Raw genomic sequence first — 23,117 nt, 5'->3', positions numbered from 1 at the left:
TCCTCTCTGTAAAACACTTATCTTTCACATCTTCTTTAAATGTATATCCCTTGTCCACTAGTAATTTACATTTCTATCCTGGGAAAAAAAACTTTCACTATCCATTCTATCCATAGTTAAAAATCACACAACACCAGGTTATAGTCCAACAGGTTTAATTGGAAGCGCACGAGATTTCGGAGCGACGTTCCTTCATCACCTGATGAACTCTTCCTATTCACATACCCATCCAGATGCCTCTTAAATGTTGCAATTGTACCAGCCTCCACCACATCCTCTGGCAGCTTATTCCATACACATACCACCCTCTGCGTGAAAACGTTGCCCCATAGGTCTCTTTTATATCTTTCCCCTCTCACCCTAAACCTATGCCCTCTAGTTCTGGACTCCCTGACCCCAGGGAAATGACTTTGTCTATTTATCCTATCCATGCCCCTCATCATTTTGTAAACCTCTATAAAGTCTCCCCTCAGCCTCTGACACTCCAGAGAAAACAACCCCAGCCTATTCAGCCTCTCCCTGTAGCTCAGATCCTCCAACCCTGGCAACATCCTTGTAAATCTTTTCTGAACCCTTTCAAGTTTCACAACATCTTTCCGATAGGAAGGAGACCAGAGTTGTACGCAATATTCCAACAGTGGCCTAACCAATGTCCTGTACAGCCACAACATGACCTCCCAACTCCTGTACTCAATACTCTGACCAATAAAGGAAAGCATACTAAATGCCTTCTTTACTATCCTATCTACCTGCGACTCCACTTTCAAGGAGCTATGAACCTGCACTCCAAGGTCTCTTTGTTCAGCAACACTCCCTAGGACCTTACCATTAAGTGTATAAGTCCTGCTAAGATTTGCTTTCCCAAAATGCAGCACCTCGCATTTATCTGTATTAAACTCCATCTGCCATTTCTCAGCCCGTTGGCCCATCTGGTCAAGACCCTGTTGTAATCTGAGGTAACCCTCTTCGCTGTCCACTACACCTCCAATTTTGGTGTCATCTGCAAACTTACTAACTGTACCTCTTCTGCTCACATCCAAATAATTTCTCTCATAATTTTGTAAATTTTGATCAAGTCTTCAGTCTTTTTGCAACCAGCTGAACACCTTCTTCAGAAGGAGTAAGGAGAGAATGTTTTGTGGGTCACTCATTGGCATTCTTTCTGTAGCTTCAGGGGCTAGGTCAAGAGAATTGAAGACATTAATTCTTGATTAAGGATAGCTGCCCATCTGTTCCTTCGAGAAGGTGACAGGTCCCACCAGGGGGTGGGATTGGAGTTGGATGGTGCAGGAAAAAATTTGATGTGGCATTTTCCTGACTCCATACTATCATTACTCATCACTTCATGGCATAATTAGGACCGGGGTGCTACTCAATCCCACATGGCAGATAGCTGATTATCTTCATTAAAGGTCATAGAGTCATGCAGCATGGAAACAAACACTTAAGTCTAACTTGTCCAGGTTTCCCAAACTGGACTAGTTCTATTTGCCTGCATTTGGCTGTATCTGTCTAAACCCATCCTATTCGTGTCGATCCCTGGAGGCTGGCATCTGGTGGCAGATAAAAGTCTAGACTTCAAGCTGTGAGGCTCTCAAGGCCTACTTGGGTGAGAAAGCTGTCAAATGGCACTCCATAGAGTGCATCCCATTCCCCCATCTTAATAGTAATGCCCTGGCTATACAGACCATTTTTTTTCCAGTTGAAGTTTTAAAGTGCTAGTGACAGATGACGAAACTCCCTTATCTGTCACAACAGGCTGCTGATGCTCCCACACCCGTCTGATTAGCTTTCTGATGCCAAAATCCTTTTGCCACCATTAGTAGGGCAGAAAATCCATCTCCATGGCAAATAAAGGGGAGACTCTGAAAATTCCAGGAATGACGACCTGCCCTTAAATTCAGGTTTTGGATTTAAATAGTCCTGATTAGATTAGATTACTTACAGGGTGGAAACAGGCCCTTTGGCCCAACAAGTCCACACCGACCCTCCGAAGAGCAACCCACCTAAACCCATTCCCTTACATTTACCCCTTCACCTAACACTATGGGCAATTTACCATGGCCAATCCACCTGACCCGCACATGTTTGGACTGTGGGAGGAAACCAGAGCACCTGGAGGAAACCCACGCAGACACGGGGAGAATGCGCAAACTCCACACAGACAGTTGCTTGAGGTGGGAATTGAACCCGGGTCTCTAGCGCTGTGAGGCAGCAGTGCTAACCACTGTGCCGCCCCATAGGAAAATCTTGATTGTTTTTCATTTTTATAAGTATTTGGTGAACTCTCGTTGGATTGTTTAGAATCCAATTCCATGACCTAATACTGTCATTGAACAGTTTGGGCAGGAAACAGCTTAGTTTAATCTTAAGCAAAAAAAAACATGAAAACCTGAAATTGCTGGAGAGACTCACCTTTGGAAAGAAAGCAGAACCAACATTTTGGGCCCAGTGCCCCTTAGGCGAACGTGAGGACTGCAGATGCTGGAGTCCTCACCAGAGTTGAAAAATGTGGTGCTGGAAAAACACAGCAGGCCAGGCAGCATCCGAGGAGCAGGAGAATCGACGCTTTGGACGTAAGCCCTTCTTCAGGAATGAGGCTGGTGTGCCAAGCGGGCTGAAATAAAAGGTAGGGGGGAGGGAATTTGGGGGAGGGGCGCTGGGAATACGATAGGTGTAAGGAGGTGAGGGTAATAGGCCGGAGAGGGGGCGGGGGCAGAGAGATCGGGAAAAAGATTGCATGTCAAGAGGGTGGTGCTGAACCCAAAGGTTGGGACTTACCCCTCCCACGCCACTATTGCCATGCAGGTCCTTGGCCTCCTCCATCGCCAGACCCTGGCCACGCGACGCCTGGAGGAAGAGCACCTTATCTTCCGCCTAGGAACCGTCCAACCACATGGGATGAATGTAGATTTCTCCAGCTTCCTCATTTCCCCTCCCCCCAACCTTTCTCAGTCCCAACCCTCGGATTCAGCACTGCCCTCTTGACCTGCAATCTTCTTCCCGACCTCTCCGCCCCCACCCCCTCTCCACCCTATCACCCTCACCCTCACCTGCTTCCACCTATCGTATTCCCAGTGCCCCTCCCCCAAATTTCCTCCCCCCTACCTTTTATCTCAGCCCACTTGGCACACCAGCCTCATTCCTGAAGAAAGGCTTATGCCCGAAACGTCGATTCTCCTGCTCCTCGGATGCTGCCTGGCCTGCTGTGTTTTTCCAGCATCACATTTTTCAACCCCAGTGACCTTTCTTCAGAATATTGATTCTGTTTTCTATCACTGATGCTGTCAGACTTGTTGAGTTTCTCCAGTGTAATCTTTCTGCCTAAGTAACTCCACAATATTGCTCCTGCTGTTAAAGTTTTGTCCTCCTGATCCATCTTGGAACATAAAACTACTCAGTGTGTGCCCAAAATGGTCAGTTTTTTAAAAATTACAAAATGGCATGGCTGCCATTCTTTTTAAATCAGACACTTAACTCAGATCTTTCATTTTCAGAACTACATGATGCAGCCAACTTTACTTCAGGATTAGAATTAATATTTGTCTTTAATGGCAACTTTTTTTTATAATCGCAAATTGAGTGCTTGAGCAGCTTTAATTTCCAACACTTGAGGAAAAATGCTTTCCAAGTGTTTTATCTATTAGAATATAAAACATGAATTGTACATTTGCCATCTCATTCTCATGTAAAATCTCAAATGCATGTCAAATAGTCTGAATATTTCTGAGTATCTTAGATTTCTCACTTTTTACAGTTTCTATGAGAAACTTATGACAAGCAGATTTGTTTGTTTAGTTACCAAAAACATGAATTTCATTTTTTTTTAACAAGGGAGTCAAATTGTGAACACTGAATACAGAAATATTTGTATCTTTGTGTATAATCTGCAGTAACCATGAGTCATCTTGAATTAATATTAATAGTGTATGTTGAGTAGCAGACATCATTTATTATTGAATGTATTCAAGAAGTGGCTAGATATAGCACTTGGGGATGAATGGGACCAAAGGTTATGGTGCGAAAGCAGGATTAGGCTATTGAGTTGGACGATTAGCCATGATCATGATGAATTGCGGAGTGAGCTCGAAAGGCCGAATGGCCTCCTCCTTCTCCTACCTTCTATGCTTCTATGAATAGGCAAAAAAAAAACAATTTTTCGGGCAAAAGCCCTTCTTCAGGGCTTTTTCTGAAGAAGGGCTTATGCCTGAAACGTCGATTCCCCTGCTCCTTGGATGCTGCCTGACCTGCTGCACTTTTCCAGCAACACATTTTTCAGCTCTGATCTCCAGCATCTGCAGTCCTCACTTTCTCCTAAAAAAACAATTGCACAGGTTATAAGAAATGCATATTGCAGTTCAACCAATATTGTTGAATACAAAAGTATCTGTCTGATGACGATTCTATACATACATTGCTTAATGATTCTTAATACTTATCAAATTATTAAAATAGGATAAAACAATCTTTATAACGTTATTGATTCTCAGAGATTTTGGATTTTGGAATATACTTAGGGGAAGAGAGAACTTGCATTTCTGGAGATTGAAACATCTTAAAGCACCTCATGTACAATGAGACCATTTCTCTGTGATGGAGACAAACATAGCAATCATATCGAATAGGGTAAAATCCTACAGATAGCAGTCAGATTAACAACCAGTTACACTGCTGTGCTTGCTGTGAATCACTATTGGCAGACTCCTGTAGAAAGATTTCTGAACAATGCAGGAAAGGCGAAAAAAAGAATTAATCTGTTAGAATACCTATTATTTGTTGCAGCACTTACTGGATGATTTAATCTGAGGAATCAACAATAGCTGAGGAATTGATTAACTTAGACTGAGGTGTCACTTGCACAGTTATTATCATGACTAAATAAAGATATGAAGTGTCTGGACAGAGCATCACAAGACAACTCCTTGGAAATTTTATCCTAGCATGCAAAAGACCCTTACAATATAATATGGGTGTTGGAGAAAATCTTGTAATACAGTTCAAATTCTACATGTACAGCTTCTTTAAATTACATAGTAAGCATCTTGTATTTCTTTCATAAGTATTGATAAGCAGAAAAAAAAGTATAAAACTTTAATACTGAATATAAGCTAAGTGAATAAATGTGGCTGTTAAATTATTTTAATTATACATTATTTGAATTCACCTATATTTCACAATTATTTGTCAAAATTAATAATGTTAATATGGAAAAAATGACACTTTAATGCACAATTACTGTAATCTGTAACAAATGTCTTCCAAGTGGATGCATCATCTCAAGACAACAGAGGCAATATTGATCCCAAGTGAATAATTATAGCTTATATTCAAGTGATGGAGCATGAAAATTTGATAAAGAAGGAAATATTGTTACTGTCTTTTTTTTTGAAGATTTTTCTCACTGGACAGCAATCACTTCTGAGAATGATAGTTTTGAAGGGGGGTGATAAACCGCCCCATGTTTACCATGGAGCAAGGCCCACATCGGGAGAGCCAGCAGTATCCATTTTAAAGCAAACAGTATTCTAAAACAGCAGCTGCCAGCCCGACCACATGATCGGGAGAAGGGGGCCCAAAGACGGATCCGAATACACACCGGACCAGACACTAGTCAGGACTCCAGACAATGGTCATGACTCACAGATCGAAACCCACCTTATAATCTCGTCAAGGTTCCAACTGACACACACCCATAACCTGATCATGCAAAACAGTCCTGCACAAAAGGTGTGCTGTTTATCTTTACGTAAATGGGTCCGGGTGCTATCTGCTTGTCTCTCCATGAGGGCTGGAGGCTAGCACCCTCCTTTGTTACTTCCAAAGTGTCTGTTAGATTCATCCTGTTGTTTGGTGTTTGCCTTTTGTGTAGGACAATTAGATGTTTTGATCAATGTTTTACAAGTGTTTCTGTGATGTTAGCCATGACTCCAGGACCTGCGGCCAGCTTGATAAGCCCACACAGTCATGGTTTCTCTGAAAGGCCTCCAACCTTATCAGTAGCAAACTCCCAATTCCCCAAACATCTGCATCACCTCTTCCTGCCTGTAACCTAGTGTAGGAATCCCAAAAAATTGATTTGCCCTATCTCTCTAACCTACCTGCTCTGTGTGGGTTAGACCAATCAAAATTCTGCCTGAGGTCCCTCCAATTGACCTTATAAACAGATCTCAACACCTACTTGGTGATATCAAGCAGCTTCCAGTTCATGCAATTTGCCTGATGTTTGCTTCTGTTTTTTCTTGATAAAGTAGACTCAAGTTCGCAACAGTAGGCAGAATTTCCAGCTCAGCTAATGATCTATTATCTCGCCCAGATTTCAGAAACAAAGCTTTTGATGTGCCTTTTCTGCATCTATGGAGTGATGATATAAGTCTATGAAGGAATAGTCAGGAACCCATGTGTTGTATAAATTGGCTGAAAAAGTAGTTTGCTCAGGAAAAAAACAAGTGACTATACTGCTGTTAATCTAGCTCCCTGACATTGTCAAACTCAGTAATTCTTTGCTGGCTCATTTTCTCATTTATCTAACCCAAGGGCATGAAGGCAAAATATGATGTTCCTCACAGAGTTTCAGCAGAGACCAACTTAGTGGGCGGCACGGTGGCACAGTGGTTAGCACTGCTGCCTCACAGCGCCGGAGACCTGGGTTCAATTCCCGCCTCAGGCGACTGACTGTGTGGAGTTTGCACGTTCTCCCTGTGTCTGCGTGGGTTTGCTCTGGTTTCCTCCCACAGTCCAAAGATGTGCAGGTCAGGTGAATTGGCCATGCTAAATTGCCCGTAGTGTTAGGTAAGGGGTAGATGTAGGTGTAGGGGTATGGGTGGGGTACGCTTCGGCGGGGCGGTGTGGACTTGTTGGGCCGAAGGGCCTGTTTCCACACTGTAAGTAATCTAATCTAAAAGAACCTTGGCTACTGAACTCAGCACAGAATCTGCCTTTCACATTTCTAATGAAGTGCCATCAGTAATTCTAACTCATTCTATGATTTTTCTATTTAACCATAATACTCATTTCCTTCCACCTCAATCTCCCACAGTAAACAGAACTTCATACTGTTGTGCTTTTTAATGTTCCGAAATCTACCATTTTATATTAAACAGCCAATGCATTTTAATAATCAAATCATATTTCCTAACTGATTGCCCCATAATTGGGAATGTGTTGAAATCCTAGTGGGTGTTGCGTTATGTCTCTCAGTCAGGTTGTAGTATACCTTTAAGAGATATGCTCATGACAGCATCACTCTCGTGTAGCATGTCACCTGAGGGTATGAAGGTTTCTGACTCAATGTTAACTTAGACCACTTGAAGAATGACAAAGCTTATGAAAGCGTGCCACTCTTCGAACCAAAGAGTTTATTATTAGACCAGATACAGATGTGTCTGAGGAGCTAATATTGATATATACTAGTCACCAGGAACAAAGGTTTCTTTGATCTATCAATACCATGTTATCCACATCATAGTTTCTTTTGTTATGGTTATGGTTGGCAGCAGTTATGGTTCTGCAACCCTCCATGGGTTGCAGAAGCTCTGTTGTTATAGTCCAATACTTTGAGTGTTTGGTGACCAAAAAGTGGGTTGCTATTTTTGTTTGTGCTAGTGCTTGAAAGATTTGACGTGTGTGGTGCTATACCTTTGAAAGAATTATCTTCATCTCCTGTGGAAGACTAAGCATCCAGTTTTCCCATTTCCAACCTATTGCATGTCAGTCAGTTCATTAAGGAATGATGGACAGAACACAGATGAGTTTCTCATTCTGACTTTGGCCTTGACCTGAGTGTCCTGTGAGCTTCTAAGTCTTAGAGAACATTAATCAAAGCCTACTCCTTTGAAAATCCATAGGTGAGAAGTAAGTAATAGTTATCATCATATTATGGGATGGGACTTATGGGAACAGTGGGCTCAGGGAAATTGAAGTCAGAGGAATAGATAGAGTAGACAGTCAGAAACTTTTTCCCCGGGTACAACAGAGTGTTACAAGGGGACATAAATTTAAGGTGAAGGGTGGAAGGTATAGGGGAGATGTCAGGGGTGGGTTCTTTACCCAGAGAGTGGTGGGGGCATGGAATGCGCTGCCCGTGGGAGTGGTAGAGTCAGAATCATTGGCGACCTTTAAGCGGCATTTGGATAGGTACATGGATGGCTGCTTAATCTAGGTTAGAAGTTCGGCACAGCATCGTGGGCCGAAGGGCCTGTTCTGTGCTGTATTGTTCTATGTTCTATGTTCTAAGCATAAGTGAAACAGCAGAAGTAGGCCATTCAGCCCATTGAGTCTGCACTGATATCCAATGAGATTATCACTGATTTGATAATCCTCAGCTCCACAATCCTAACTATTGTCAAGAACCCTTGTTCTCCTGACTGTTTAAAAACCTATCCCTGAATATGTTTAGAAACCTGTACAGGCTGTGTCACTGTGGTAAAGAATTTCATGGATTGACTACTCTCTGAGAGAACTAATTCCTCCTCATTTCTGTCTAAATGGTGATCCCTTATTTTGAGATTTTACACTCTGTTTCTAGTCTCTAACGCAAGAGGAAATGACCTCTTTGCATCTACCATGTCAAGCCCCCTAACAATCTTATGTTTCTCAATAAGGTCACCTCTCATTCTTCTAAATGTCACCATGTATAGGCACAAATGACTCAACCTCTTCTCACAAGATAATCCCTTCACATCCAGGATCAGCCTCGTGATGTTTCTTTGGACTGCCTCCAACGCTGGTATAGCTTTCCTTTGATAGGGCTGAAAACTTCATAATATTTCAGGTGTGGTCTAGCTAGTGTCTTGAATTATTTAAGCAAGACTTCCCTATTTTCCTAGGGTTTAAATTAAAGTGGTGCTGGAAAAGCACGGCAGGTCAGGCAGCATCTGAGGAGCAGGAAAATCGATGTTTCAGGCAAAAGCCCTTCCACTTCCTTTAAAATAGAGGCTAAAATTTCAATTTCCATCTCTATTCTGTACTGAACTTGTATGCTGTCTTCTTATGATTTATACACAAAGACTTCCAAATCCCTCTGTGCATGAAGCATTCTGCAGTCTTTCTCCATTTAAATAATAATCAGCTACTTTCTTCTCCCATAGTATATTCCATCTGCTCAGTTTTTGACGACTCGCTTAAAGTATCTATGTCCTTCTACAGACTTTGTTTTCTTCATCATTTATCTTGCTACCTATTTTTATGTCATTCACAATTTGGCCATTCCTCACAACTTATTAATATACAGTGCAAATACATGTGCCCCCTGCAGTGATCCCTCTGGAACTCCACTCATTACAGGTTGCCATCCTGAATACACAATCTTTATCACAACTCTTTGACTTCTATTAGTTAGCCAATTCTCTACTTGTGCTAACATAATATCCTAACACATGGTCTTATCTTACTAAGCTGTCTAACATGATGCACCTTATCAAGTGCCTCCTGCAAGTCCAAATATATAACACCCACTGCTTCCTCGTTATCTATAGTGCTTGCTATCTCCTTAAAGAATTCTAGTAAGTTTTCCAGACATGAATTACCCTTCATGAACTGCCTGTTATCTCATGTGTTTGTGCATGCTCTGCTATTTCATTTTTTACAATAAACTCTAACATTTTGTTGATAACAGATATTAAGCTACCAGGCTATACTTAGCCATTTTATGTCTCCTTTTTTTTCAAATAAATGAATTACATTGGAAGTTTTCCAATCCTTTGGCACTTTTCCAAATCTAAGTATTCTTGGAAGATTATTACTAGTGCATCCATTCTCTCTGTAGCTATTTCATTTAATACCCTAGGATGCATCCATCAGGTCTTGATTGGTCTTTAGCTCCATTAGCTTCCCCAGTTCTATTTCTCTAGTAATAGATATTTATTGCCTCTCCCGCTTTTGTCCCCTGATTATTTAGTATATTTGGAATGTGGTTCTGTCATGAAGACTGATGCAAATTATTTATTTAACTCCTCGGCTGAAGATGACTTTCAGAGGTTACCACTTTCACTTCATTCATGCCTCCAGTTGCTCCCAGATTTGGTTAATTGGAGATCCCCATCCAACCAGCCAGGCTGATCCACCTGGTTTCATAATACCCACCTCTCCCAACTGCCAGGAGGGCAGGTTAACAAGGAGATGATCAGTTGATGCATTTATGCAGCTATTAATTGATCACTTAACAGCTTTAATTGGTGGCATGCCTAACACTTTCTTAAAGGACTCTTTAGTGTTGGTACAGAATCATCTCATCCAGTTGTTTCCTTTAGTCTCCCCCTCTCAGGCGACCATCGGGGAGGAGAAAATTGCACCCTGCGATTTTTAATGGGCATAGGAGAGATGAAGGAACATGGATCTGACAGATGAGGGTAGGGCTATGCATCATGAGGTTGTCACACTGATTGTGTGTAATAATTTAGTATAAAGAAAAGATGACAAGGAAATTGTGAAAAGAAGGATGACAGAAAATGTTTGTAGCTTTCCCCCCTCTCCAGGGGGTAAAAACAATGACTACAGATGCTGGAAACCAGAGTCTGGATTAGTGGTGCTGGAAGAGCACAGCAGTTCAGGCAGCATCCAAGTAGCTTCGAAATCAACATTTTGGGCAAAAGCCCTTCATCAGGAATAAAGGCAGTGAGCCTGAAGTGTGGAGAGATAAGCTAGAGGAGGGTGGGGGTGGGGAGAAAGTAGCATAGAGTACAATGGGTGAGTGGGGGAGGAGATGAAGGTGATAGGTCAAGGAGAAGAGGGTGGAGTGGATAGGTGGAAAAGAAGATAGGCAGGTAGGACAAGTCTGGACAAGTTATGGGGACAGTTACTGAGCTGGAAGTTTGAAACTAGGGTGAGGTGGGGGAAGGGGAAATGAGGAAACTGTTGAAGTCCACATTGATGCCCTGGGGTTGAAGTGTTCCAAGGCGGAAGATGAGGCGTTCTTCCTCCAGGCGTCTGGTGGTGAGGGAGCGGCGGTGAAGGAGGCCCAGGACCTCCATGTCCTCGGCAGAGTGGGAGGGGGAGTTGAAATGTTGGGCCACGGGACGGTTTGGTTGATTGGTGCGGGTGTCCTGGAGATGTTCCCTAAAGCGCTCTGCTAGGAGGCGCCCAGTCTCCCCAATGTAGAGGAGACCGCATCGGGAGCAACGGATACAATAAATGATATTAGTGGATGTGCAAGTAAAACTTTGATGGATGTGGAAGGCTCCTTTAGGGCCTTGGATAGAGGTGAGGGAGGAGATGTGGGCGCAGGTTTTACAGTTCCTGCGGTGGCAGGGGAAAGTGCCAGGATTGGAGGGTGGGTTGTTTGGGGGCGTGGACCTGACCAGGTAGTCGCGGAGGGAACGGTCTTTGCGGAAGGCGGAAAGGGGTGGGGAGGGAAATATATCCCTGGTAGTGGGGTCTGTTTGGAGGTGGCGGAAATGTCGGCGGATGATTTGGTTTATGCGAAAGTTGGTAGGGTGGAAGGTGAGCACCAGGGGCATTCTGTCCTTGTTACGGTTGGAGGAGTGGGGTCTGAGGGCGGAGGTGCGGGATGTAGACGAGATTCGTTGGAGGGTATCTTTAACCACGTGGGAAGGGAAATTGCGGTCTCTAAAGAAGGAGGCCATCTGGTGTTTTCTGTGGTGGAACTGGTCCTCCTGGGAGCAGATCCGGCGGAGGCGGAGGAATTGGGAATACGGGATGGCATTTTTGCAAGAGGTAGGGTGGGAAGAGGTGTAATCCAGGTAGCTGTGGGAGTCGGTGGGTTTGTAAAAAATGTCAGTGTCAAGTCGGTCGTCACTAATGGAGATGGAGAGGTCCAGGAAGGGGAGGGAGGTGTCAGAGATGGTCCAGGTAAATTTAAGGACAGGGTGGAATGTGTTGGTGAAGTTGATGAATTGATCAACCTCCTCGCAGGAGCATGAGGTGGCGCCAATGCAGTCATCAATGTAGCGGAGGAAGAGGTGGGGAGTGGTGCCGGTGTAATTACGGAAGATCAACTGCTCTACATAGCCAACAAAGAGACAGGCATCGCTGGGGTCCATACATGTGCCTGTGGCTACCCCTTTGGTCTGGAGGAAGTGGGAGGATTCAAAGGAGAAATTGTTAAGCGTGGGGACCAGTTCGGCCAAACGCAGCCCTCCAATCCCTCTGCTCCAATCCCAACCTCACCATCAAGCCAGCGGATAAAGGGGGCGCAGTGGTAGTCTGGCGCGCTGACGTCTACACCGCTGAAGCCAAACGTCAACTCGAGGACACCTCTTCCTACTGCCCCCTAGACCATGACCCCATCCCCATCACCAAACCATCATCTCCCAGACTATACAGAACCTCATCACCTCAGGAGATCTCCCACCCACAGCTTCCAACCTCACAGTCCAGGAACCCCGCACTGCCCAGTTCTACCTCCTTCCCAAGATCCACAAGGCTGACCACCCTGGCCGATCCATTGTCTCAGCATGCTTCTGCCCCACTGAACTCATCTCTACCTACCTTGACACTGTCCTATCCCCCCCTAGTCCAGGAACTCCCCACATACGTTCGAGACACCACCCACGCCCTCCACCTCCTCCAAGACTTCCATTTCCCTGGCCCCCAACGCCTCATCTTCACCATGGATATCCAATCCCTCTACACCTCCATCTGACATGACCAGGGCCTCCAAACGCTCCGTTTTTTCCTCACCAGACGTCCCCAACAGTACTCTTCCACCGACACTCTCATTCGTTTGGCCGAACTGGTCCTCATCCTTAACAATTTCTTCTTTGAATCCTCCCACTTCCTCCAGACCAAAGGGGTAGCCATGGGCACACGTATGGGCCCCAGCTATGCCTGTCTCTTTGTTGGCTACGTAGAGCAGTTGATCTTCCATAATTACACCGGCACCACCTCTTCCTCCGCTACATTGATGACTGCATTGGCGCCACCTCGTGCTCCTGCGAGGAGGTTCAGCAATTCGTCAACTTCACCAACATATTCCACCCTGACCTTAAATTTACCTGGACCATCTCTGACACCTCCCTCCCTTCCTGGACCTCTCCATCTCCATTAGTGACGACCGACTTGACACTGACATTTTTTACAAACCCACCGACTCCCACAGCTACCTGGATTACACCTCTTCCCACCCTACCTCTTGCAAAAATGCCATCCTGTATTTTCAATTCCTCCGCCTCCACCGGATCTGCTCCCAGGAGGACCAGTTCCACCACAGAACACACCAGATGGCCTCCTTCTTTAGAGTCCGCAATTTCCCTTCCCACGTGGTTAAAGATACCCTCCAACGCATCTCGTCCACATCCCGCACCTCCGCCCTCAGACCCCACTCCTCCAACCGTAACAAGGACAGAATGCCCCTGGTGCTCACCTTCCACCCTACCAACCTTCGCATAAACCATATCATCCGCCGACATTTCCGCCACCTCCAAACAGACCCCACTACCAGGGATATATTTCCCTCCCCACCCCTTTCCGCCTTCCGCAAAGACCGTTCCCTCCGCGACTACCTGGTCAGGTCCACGCCCCCAAACAACCCACCCTCCCATTCTGGCACTTTCCCCTGCCACCGCAGGAACTGTAAAACCTGCGCCCACACCTCCTCCCTCACCTCTATCCAAGGCCCTAAAGGAGCCTTCCACATCCAACAAAGTTTTACTTGCACATCCACTAATATCATTTATTGTATCCGTTGCTCCCGATGCGGTCTCCTCTACATTGGGCAGACTGGGCGCCTCCCAGCAGAACGCTTTAGGGAACATCTCCGAGACACCCGCACCAATCAACCACACCGCCCCGTGGCCCAACATTTCAACTCCCCCTCCCACTCTGCCGAGGACGTGGAAGTCCTGGGCCTCCTTCACCGCCGCTCCCTCACCACCAGACGCCTGGAGGAAGAATGCCTCATCTTCCGCCTCGGAACACTTCAACCCCAAGGCATCAATGTGGACTTCAACAGTTTCCTCATTTCCCCTTCCCCCACCTCACCCTAGTTCTAAACTTCCAGCTCAGTAACTGTCCCCATAACTTGTCCAGACTTGTCCTACCTGCCTATCTTCTTTTCCACCTATCCACTCCACCCTCTTCTCCTTGACCTATCAACTTCATCCCCTCCCCCACTCACCCATTGTACTTTATGCTACTTTCTCCCCACCCCCACCCTCCTCTAGCTTCTCTCTCCACGCTTCAGGCTCACTGACTTTATTCCTGATGAAGGGCTTTTGCCCAAAATGTTGATTTCGAAGCTACTTGGATGCTGCCTGAACGTCTGTGCTCTTCCAGCACCACTAATCCAGAATCCCCCCTCTCCATGTCCAGTGCTGAATGCTGAGTCTTTTCCATTAATGAGAGCAATGAGCTTGTCCTTATAACCTTGTCCTTTTCCTGTTGTTGTCCCCTTGAAGGAAAATAGAAGTGGCGTAGTACTCACGTTGCTAAAAGCTTCTCTGATAAGGCAGCTTAGCATGTGCTGCTGATCGAGAAGAATGAACAGCAGTTATATTGATGGGAGAAGATTTTGAAAATGAAAGTAAAAGGGTGTGCAGAAATGTGTGGTGTTGTGGTTGTAGAGACAAAATAAAACTGCAGATGCTGGAATCCAAAACAGACAGGCAGGAGGCTGGGAGAACACAGCAAGCCAGGCAGCATTAAGAGGTGGACAAGTCGATGTAACTCTTCTTTAGGACTGGGGGTGGGTGTGGGGGAGCTGCAGATAAACAGGATTACGGGGGGACAGGGTGGTGAAGTGGGGATAGGTGAAGACAGGCAGAGAGTACAACCTGGTTGTCAGTGGGAGGAATGAATCTGGTTGGTGGAAGGAAACAGTGGAAGGGAGGGGGAAGGATTGGCGAGGGAGTTGGGAGTTGGGGAGGGAGGTTATTTGAAATTGGAGCACTCAATGTTGAGTCTTCCGGGCTGTAGGCTGCCCAGGTAAAAGATGAGGTGTTGTTCCTTCAATTTACAGTGTGGTTCATTTTGGCAATGGAGGAGGCCAAGGATGGTCATGTTAGAAAGGAATTGTATGGGGAAATTGAAATGGGTTGTGACTGGAGGTCCGCTTGACCCCTGCGGACCCAGCTGTGATGCTCACTGAACTGTTCCCTAAGTTTACGTTCAGTCTCCCTGATGTAGAGAAGACTACATCGGGAGCACAGCATTGTGGCTGTAACAGTGATATTGAAAGGAGGGTAGGGAAAGTTTCATCATAGTGCAACAGTGGAGAGATTAGGAAAGAGATGAAAAGGAGAACTTAACCAAACAGTTCTGGTAAGATCATTCATTAACTGTCTTGCACAGATTCCTGATGTTACAAACAATGTCACACTATTTCTGTGTTCTGCCATCTCTACACTCAAGCGATCAACATTGGTAAGAAGAAGTCCTGCCTTCTGCTTATCTTTTACTGTGTCCAAGAACTGTATTCAAGGACTTCAGCTGCAGTCAACCTCTCAGTAGAATATCCACAACTTTCATATCCACTGCCCTCAAACAAAAGGCTTAATTTAAACAATAGCAAACTCTGCCAGGTTTTGTTTCTTGCTGATCCACAGGCTGCCTTTTTTTAAATTAGACTCCCTACAGTATGGAAGCAAGCCATTCAGCCCAACAAGTCCACACCGACCCTCCAAAGAGCAGACCCATTTCCCTACCCTATATTTACACCTGACTAATGCAACTAACACTACAGGCAATTTAGCATGGCCAATTCACCTGACCTGCACATCAGTTCAGGTGAATTGGTTTTGGGGAGGAAACCAGAGCACTGGAGGAAACCCACGCAGACACAGGGAGAATGTGCAAACTCCACACAGACAGTCGCCTGAGGCTGGAATGGAACCCAGGTCCCTGTCACTGTAAGACAGCAGTGCTAACCACTGAGTCACCGTGCCACTCACGGTGTTAGTCTTAATTTAATAGCATTGGCAGCACACTTGGAATATCATGTAGAGATTGTGGTTTGAAATTCTGTCAACCTTTGCTCAACAATAGCACTGTCACTTCTGAGCCAAAAGCTATTGGGTTGAAGTCCCACTCCATTGATGCGAGCACAAAATCCAGACTGATGCTCCTAATGCTTTATAGAGGAGTGCGGCACCTTTAATGCATCTGTGTGTGGAATGAAATGTAGCAGTGAGCCTCTGTCTGCTCCACAGTTGGACATAAAAGATGACATGACACCATCAAGATGAGCAGGAACATTTCTCCCTTCTATCAAATTTAATATTTATCCCTCAAACATAGCTAAAGGAGCACATCATTATGGCATCATTTGTGGAATCTTGACATGCAAACATTGGCTACCACCTTTCCTACATTTTATGAGTGACCACACTTGAGAACTGTTTCATTGGCGGCAAAGCACTTTGAGGCTTGTTGTGGTTCTGTTCCCTGAGCTGAGAATTTGTGTTGCAGATGTTTCGTCCCCTGTCTAGGTGACATCCTCAGTACTTGGGAGCCCCTGTGAAGCGCTTCTGTGATCTTTCCTCTGGCATTTGTAGTGGTTTGAATCTGCTGCTGCCAGTTGTCAGTGTTGGATGGATTCAATTCTTTCGGCATTCATGCAGGAACCGGAGATGTTCGTATGTGGCGCTTAGGCGGTTGGCACAGGATTCCCATTTCCTGGCTTGTCTTAGCGTCTCTCGCCCGTAGGTGTTCAAAGTTTGTGAGTTCAAACTGACAACCGGAAGCAGCAGATTCAAACCACTACAAATGCCGGAGGAAAGATCACAGAAGCGCTTCACAGGAGGCTCCCAAGCACTGAGGATATCACCTAGACAGGGGACGAAACGTCTGCAATACAAATTCCCAGCTCGGCGAACAGAACCACAACAACAAGCACCCGAGCTACAAATCTTCTCACAAACTTTGAACTTTGAGGCTTCTTCACATCATGAGTATTTTATAAATGCAAGACTTTATATAATGAGTTGGCATGTTGTTTTCTCCTGCCATTTTAAAAATCAAATCTAAACTTTACAAATATCATTTAGAATTGTGTGTATATTGAGTTAACAAAGTAATATGTTAACTTAATGGTAGTTTCAAAAGTATTTTTCAGTGATTTATTAATGGGCCTCACATGGATCATAAGATTTTGAACAGACACAAAAGTCTATGAGTAGTCAATTCATTATTAGGTGGTTACAAAGTCATCTATTATTGTGATATAGAGAAGGTTCTGTATCTCAGCAAAATCTTCTTTGTGTGTTCTTGGAGTTTATCATTGTTTGGTTTAGGCAGACTAGAGTGGAGGTTAATGTGTAGCCGGCTGAGAGGAAGCCATGACTGTGATCGAAAAATCAAAAAGTACGAATAATCAAGAAGTAAGGGAAATACTTCTCTGATTAAGTTATAGGTTTTGGTGCTTAATAAGGATTGCAGCTGATCAAGCTGAAGCCAACATGTTATTTTCACTTGATTTAAATCAAACATTGCATTCAAGAAAAATACTGGTGTGTTCAATGAAAATAAAGATACTTGTAATGCCTAGGTAAGGTATACTTCTGACTGAAAATTGGGTCTTGCAGCACAGAATATGTTCAAACATCTGTCCTTTCCGTTATAGGAGCAAGGGCAGTGAAATTAGCTTCAGAGGATATGATAGTTAAACATGACCTTTTCATTCCATCTTCAGTGACACCATTGTACCACTCTTCTGTTTCACTAAAGATATATTATTCAGGAAAAGATAAATTATTCCAAAATTTTCCAATGTATCATCTCGAAATGAAGTGTGATATAAATAGAATACAGTGTGATTTATAACAGCTATTGAGCTTGTGATGAGGATCTCATAACTTGATGAGCAGTGGGATCTGGTGGCACTCAATCGTATAATTTATATTAACCATTGTTTTTACATTACACGTTCTCTTAAGCCAGAGGTTCCCAAAAACATTTTTGCTGAACCTTGTCCCAGACCATCCCTTTCACAATGAAAAGCATTTTTCTTGGTACTTAAGGTTGTTTCAGATATGACTGGTAATGTCAGCCATTTTGTCACGTTAGCTTTTTGAATGGTACTGCAAGCTGTTTTGAATAAGACTATGAAATGCAATTCTATCATTAGTTCTCAAAGGCCAGGGAATTGTGGAACTGACCACAGCTCTACTAGGGTGGTACCATTAAGTCAGAAATAGATCTGAGGAACTTTTCGACAATAAATCAACTGTTCTGTTAGCACCCTTTCATGACCTCATCATGATCTACCCCCTTAGAAACCTTTCTGTCTGCAGAAATGCCACATAGACTGTTTGATCCTATAGTCCTGCTTATTCCCAGAAGCAGCATGAAATGGTGGAAGGAGTCTAACAGCACAATGATACTGTCCATACCTCTGAGCAAGGAGAGTTCAGTTCTAGTCTCATCTGTCCCAGAGATGTATCCAAACAACTAGAATAAATGGAATGTAATTTATAATCTGCACTATATGTCATTGCTTATTTTTTCTTTCTGATGATAATATTTTTCTTTTCCCATTAGTCGACTTTCCTAAGGCAAGTATTGGATTACAAATGGAACAGATCTTTGCCTGAGTAAATATTGCACCAAAGCCTTTTAGCTGTTCCTTGGTCCCTCTGGAATTACATTACCCTCTTTCCCAGGAATAAAGGATATGGCTAACTGTCAACAATTGATATTCAGAACTGTAAAATGTTGATCTTTCAGGTTACAGACCTCAGTAATATAAAGAATGTGACAAGGCTACCAAAGGGCACGAAGAGGCATGCTGTACTCATCATCTTCAGTGATGATACCTCAAAAACCTTTGCATGTGAGTCAGGTAGGTACCAAATACATCTCAGAACCAGTATGTTTTATTCATGTAAGAAATATGGAAATACTTGAGTATTTTATCATTTGTTCTCAGCTTTCCCTTTCTATCAAAAGATTCAAAGAAACAAACTTTCAAAAAAGCACAAAAAATCATTCAGATAAACTGCACTCGGATTCATTGATGTGGTACAGTGCACAGCTGCTATTCTCCACCCCCACCCCCAACTTTAGTAGCTACTGGGGACTGCACCACTTAATTCCCTGAAGGTAGAGCATTATTTAACAAAGTATCACAGGATGGCCACAGGACTGAACCTTGTTGACAATCAATCAGTTTCACTATTGCTTGTGTTGATAGGCAAACATTGGGAGAGGTTGAATAAACTGGGACTATTAGATCATACAACAAAGAACATACAACAATACAGCACAGTACAGGGCCTTCGGCCCTAAAGGTTGCAGTGACCTGTGAAACCGATCTGAAGCCCATCTAACCTACACTATTCCATTATCATCCATATATTTATCCAATGACCATTTAAATGCCTTTAGAGTTGGCAAGTCTACTACTGTTGCAGGCACAGCATTCCACACCCTTACTACTCTCTGAGTAAAGAAACTACCTCTGACATCTGTCCTATATCTGTCACCCCTCAGTTTAAAGCTATATCGCCTCATGCTAGCCATCACTTTCCGAGGAAGAAGGCTCTCACTGCCATCCTATCTAATCCTCTGATCATCTCATTGCCTCTGTAAAGTCACCTCTCAACCTTCTCTCTAACAAAAACAGCCTCAAGTCCCTCAGTGTTTCCTCATAAGACCTTCCGTCCATACCAGGCGACATCCTAGCAACTTTCCTCTGCACCCTTTCCAATGCTTCCATGTCTTTCCTATAATGTGGCAACCAGAACTGTATGCAATACTCCAAGTGCTGCCACAGCAGAGTTCTGTACAGGTGCAATATGACCTCATGGCTTCAAAACTCAATCCCTCTAACCAATAAAACCTAACACACCATAGCTTTCTTAACAACCCTATCAACCTGGGTGGCAACATTCAGGGATCCATGCACATGGACACTGAGATCTCTCTGCTCAACCACACTATCAAGAATCTTACCATTAGCCTAGTACTTTGTATTCCTGTTTCTCCTTCCAAAGTGAATCACCTCACACTTTTCTGCATTAAGGTCCACTTGTCACCTCTCAGCCCAGCTCTGCAGCTTATCTTTGTTCTGTTGTAACCTGTTACATCTTTCTGCACCGTTCACAACTCTACCGATTTTAGTGTCATCTGCAAATTACTAACACATCCTTCTACACCTCGTCCAGGTCATTTATAAAAATGACAAACAGCAGTGGCCACAAAACAGATCCTTGCAGTATACCACAAGTAACTGAACTCCAGGATGAACATTTCCCATCAATTACCGTCTTCTTTCAGCGAGCCAATTTCTGATCCAAACCTCTAAACCACCCTCAATCCCATGCCTCTGTACTTTGTGCAATAGCCTACTATGGGGACCCTCGTCAAATACCTTACTGAAATCCATATTGGCCACATCAACCACTTTATCCTCATCCACCTGTTTGGCCACCTTCTCAAAGAACTCAATAAGGTTTGCGAGGCGCGACCTAAGAATTATAGCCTGTAGAGGGATCACTATATCCTGGGAAGTAACACAGAGCAAAATATATTCTTTTATTTTTGAAGGGGTATGGATAAAACCGTGTTAACTATCCCTAACCCAATTATTTATTTCTAGATGATTATAAATCCTATCTCTTATCATCCTTTCCAATGCTTTACTCATAACCGAAGTTAGGTTCACTAGTCTATAATTAACAGGGTTGTATCTACTTCCGTTCTTGAATAAGGGAACAACATTTGCTATCCTCCAGTCTTCTAGCACTATTCCTATAGACAATGATGACAGAAAGATCAAAGCCAATGGCTCTGCAATCTCCTGGCTTCCCAGAGAATCCTAGGATAAATTCCATCCGGCCCAGGGGACTTAACTATTTTCATACTTCCCAGAATTACTAACACCTCCTCCTCATGAACCTCAATCCCATCTAATCAAATACCCTGTATCTCAGTATTCTCCTTGACAACATTGTCTTTTTCCTGTGTGAATACTGATGAAAGATCTTCGTTTAGCGCCTGTCTTATCTCTTCAGATATCATGCACAACTTCTCACTACTGTCCTTGACAGGGCCTAATCTTACTCCAGTCATTCTTTTATTCCTGACAGACCTATAGAAAGCTTTAGAGTTTTCCTTGATCCTACCTGCCAAAGACTTCTCATGTTCTCTCCTGGCTCTTCTTAGCTCTCTCTTTAGGTCCTTCCTGGCTTACCTGTAACACTCAAGCACCCTAACTGAGCCTTCACATCTCATCTTCACATAAGCGTCCTTCTTCCTCTTGATAAGAGCTTCACCTTCTTTTGTAAACCACAGTTCCCTCGCTCGACCACTTCCTCCCTGACTGACAGGTACATACTTAGAAAAGACACACAGTAGCTGTTCCGTGGACAAGCTCCACATTTCAATTGTGCCCATCCCTGCAGTTTCCTTTCCCATTCTATTTTTTCTGAAGCTTTAGAAGATGAAAGTTGACCTTGCAGAGGTTTATAAAATCATGAGGGTCATGGGTAAGTTAAATAGACAAGGTATTTCCCCAGGGTGGGGAGTCCAAAACCAGACGGTTTAGATTTATAATGAGAGGGGACAGATTTGAAAGGGATCTAAAGGGCAACTTTTTCATACAGAGAGTAGTGCATGTATGGAATGAACTGCTAGAGGAAGTGGTGGGGGCTCGTATAATTACAACATTTAAAAGGCATCTGAATGGCTATCTGAATAGAGGGATGTGGGTCAAGTACTGGCAAATGGGACTAGATTTGTTTAGGATATCTGGTCAGCATGGATGAGTTGGACCAAAAGGTCTATTTCCATGCTGTACATCTTTATGACTTGATGATTCTCAGATGGCATACAGAGAATATGAACATTTTATGCAATTATCATTTACGAAGAAGGTAATACAGATAAATATACATTTTTTTTGGTTCTTGTCATTCAGCAGTTGTAGCGTTGGGGTTCTTGATAGGTACTGAAACTTTAAGGTTTGACATTTGTGGAGGGGTGGTGAGCTTAAACTGTTGGATAAGGAATTGATCCTAGTTGTAGAGTCATAAAGATATACAGTGCAGAAACAGATTCTTTGGTCCAACTCATCGGTGCCAACCAGATATCCTATATAAATGTAGTCCTATTTGCCAGCATTTGACTCATATCCCTTTAAAAACTTCCTATTCATATGCCCATCCAGATGCCTTTTAAATACTGTAATCGTACCAGCCTCCACCACCTTATTTGGCAGCTCATTCCAAACACACACCACTCTCTGTGTGAAGAAGTTGTCTCTTAAGTCTTTCCCCTCTTACCTAAAAGGTATGCCCTCTAGTTCTGGACTCCCTCACCTGGAGAAAAGACTTTGCGTATGTACCCTATCCATGTCCTTCACCATTTTATAAACGTTGATAAGGTCACCCCTCAGCCTCCAATGCTCCAGGGAAAATAACCCCAGCCTGTTCAGCCTTTCCCTGTAGCTCAAACCATCCAACCCTGGCAACATCCTTGTAAATCTTTTCTGAATGCTTTCAAGTTTCACAATATCCTCCCTATAGGAGGGAGATCAGAATTGCACTCCATATTTAATAAGTGGCTGAACCAATGTCCTGTACAGCTGCAGCATGGTCTCCCAACTCACATACTCAGTACTTTTACCAATAAAGGAAAGCATACTAAACACTTTCTTCACTATCCTATCTACCTGTGACTCCACATCAAGGAAATATGAACCTGCACTCCAAGTGTTCAGCAACACTACTATTTTGCCTAATGTTTTAAATGAGAAAGAAAATAAATGAGCATATAAAATAGACATTGAACCTCTCTGAAAAAGCAAAGCATGGAAAGATAAAGAATGATCAATCCTTCCTCATAGATCGTCCATCTGTACACCTTCAAAAGTCAAATGATATCTCTTGCTCTGCGCTGCTCTTCAGGATAAAGTGATTCCTCTGCAGGCTATGTTCCTTATCCTTCTCTTCTGGTCTGTTCTCAACTGTTTGATTGAAAAGGAGAAAGTGAGGACTGTAGATGCTGGAGATCAGAGTCAAAAAGTGTGGTGCTGGAAAAGCACAGCCGGTCAGGCAGCATTCAGCATCAGCAGCATTCCTGTTGAAGAGCTTATGCTCGAAATGTCGACTCTGCAATCTTCTTCCTGATCTCTCCGCCCCCACCCCCTCTCCAGCCTATCACCCTCACCTTAACCTCCTTCCACCTATCGCATTCCCAACCCCCCTCCCCCAAGTCCCTCCTCCCTA

General features: G+C 43.8%; 1 protein-coding gene across 2 annotated transcripts in view; it reads left to right on the top strand.

Moving 5' to 3' along the window:
- LOC140463195 (docking protein 5-like) overlaps positions 1-23,117 on the top strand; it is a 447,686-nt gene that overhangs the window by 246,444 nt on the left and 178,125 nt on the right. For both annotated transcript variants that reach the window (XM_072556986.1, XM_072556987.1), the window contains exon 3: positions 18,616-18,730. In XM_072556986.1, the coding sequence (XP_072413087.1) occupies positions 18,616-18,730 (115 nt within the window). The remainder of the gene's footprint in view (positions 1-18,615; positions 18,731-23,117) is intronic.

This window comes from Chiloscyllium punctatum, chromosome 37 (genome assembly GCF_047496795.1).
Source record: "Chiloscyllium punctatum isolate Juve2018m chromosome 37, sChiPun1.3, whole genome shotgun sequence".
Lineage (NCBI taxonomy): Eukaryota > Metazoa > Chordata > Chondrichthyes > Orectolobiformes > Hemiscylliidae > Chiloscyllium > Chiloscyllium punctatum.
The sequence above is the reverse complement of the archived record's forward strand: the minus strand, read 5'-3'. Positions and strand labels throughout refer to the sequence as shown.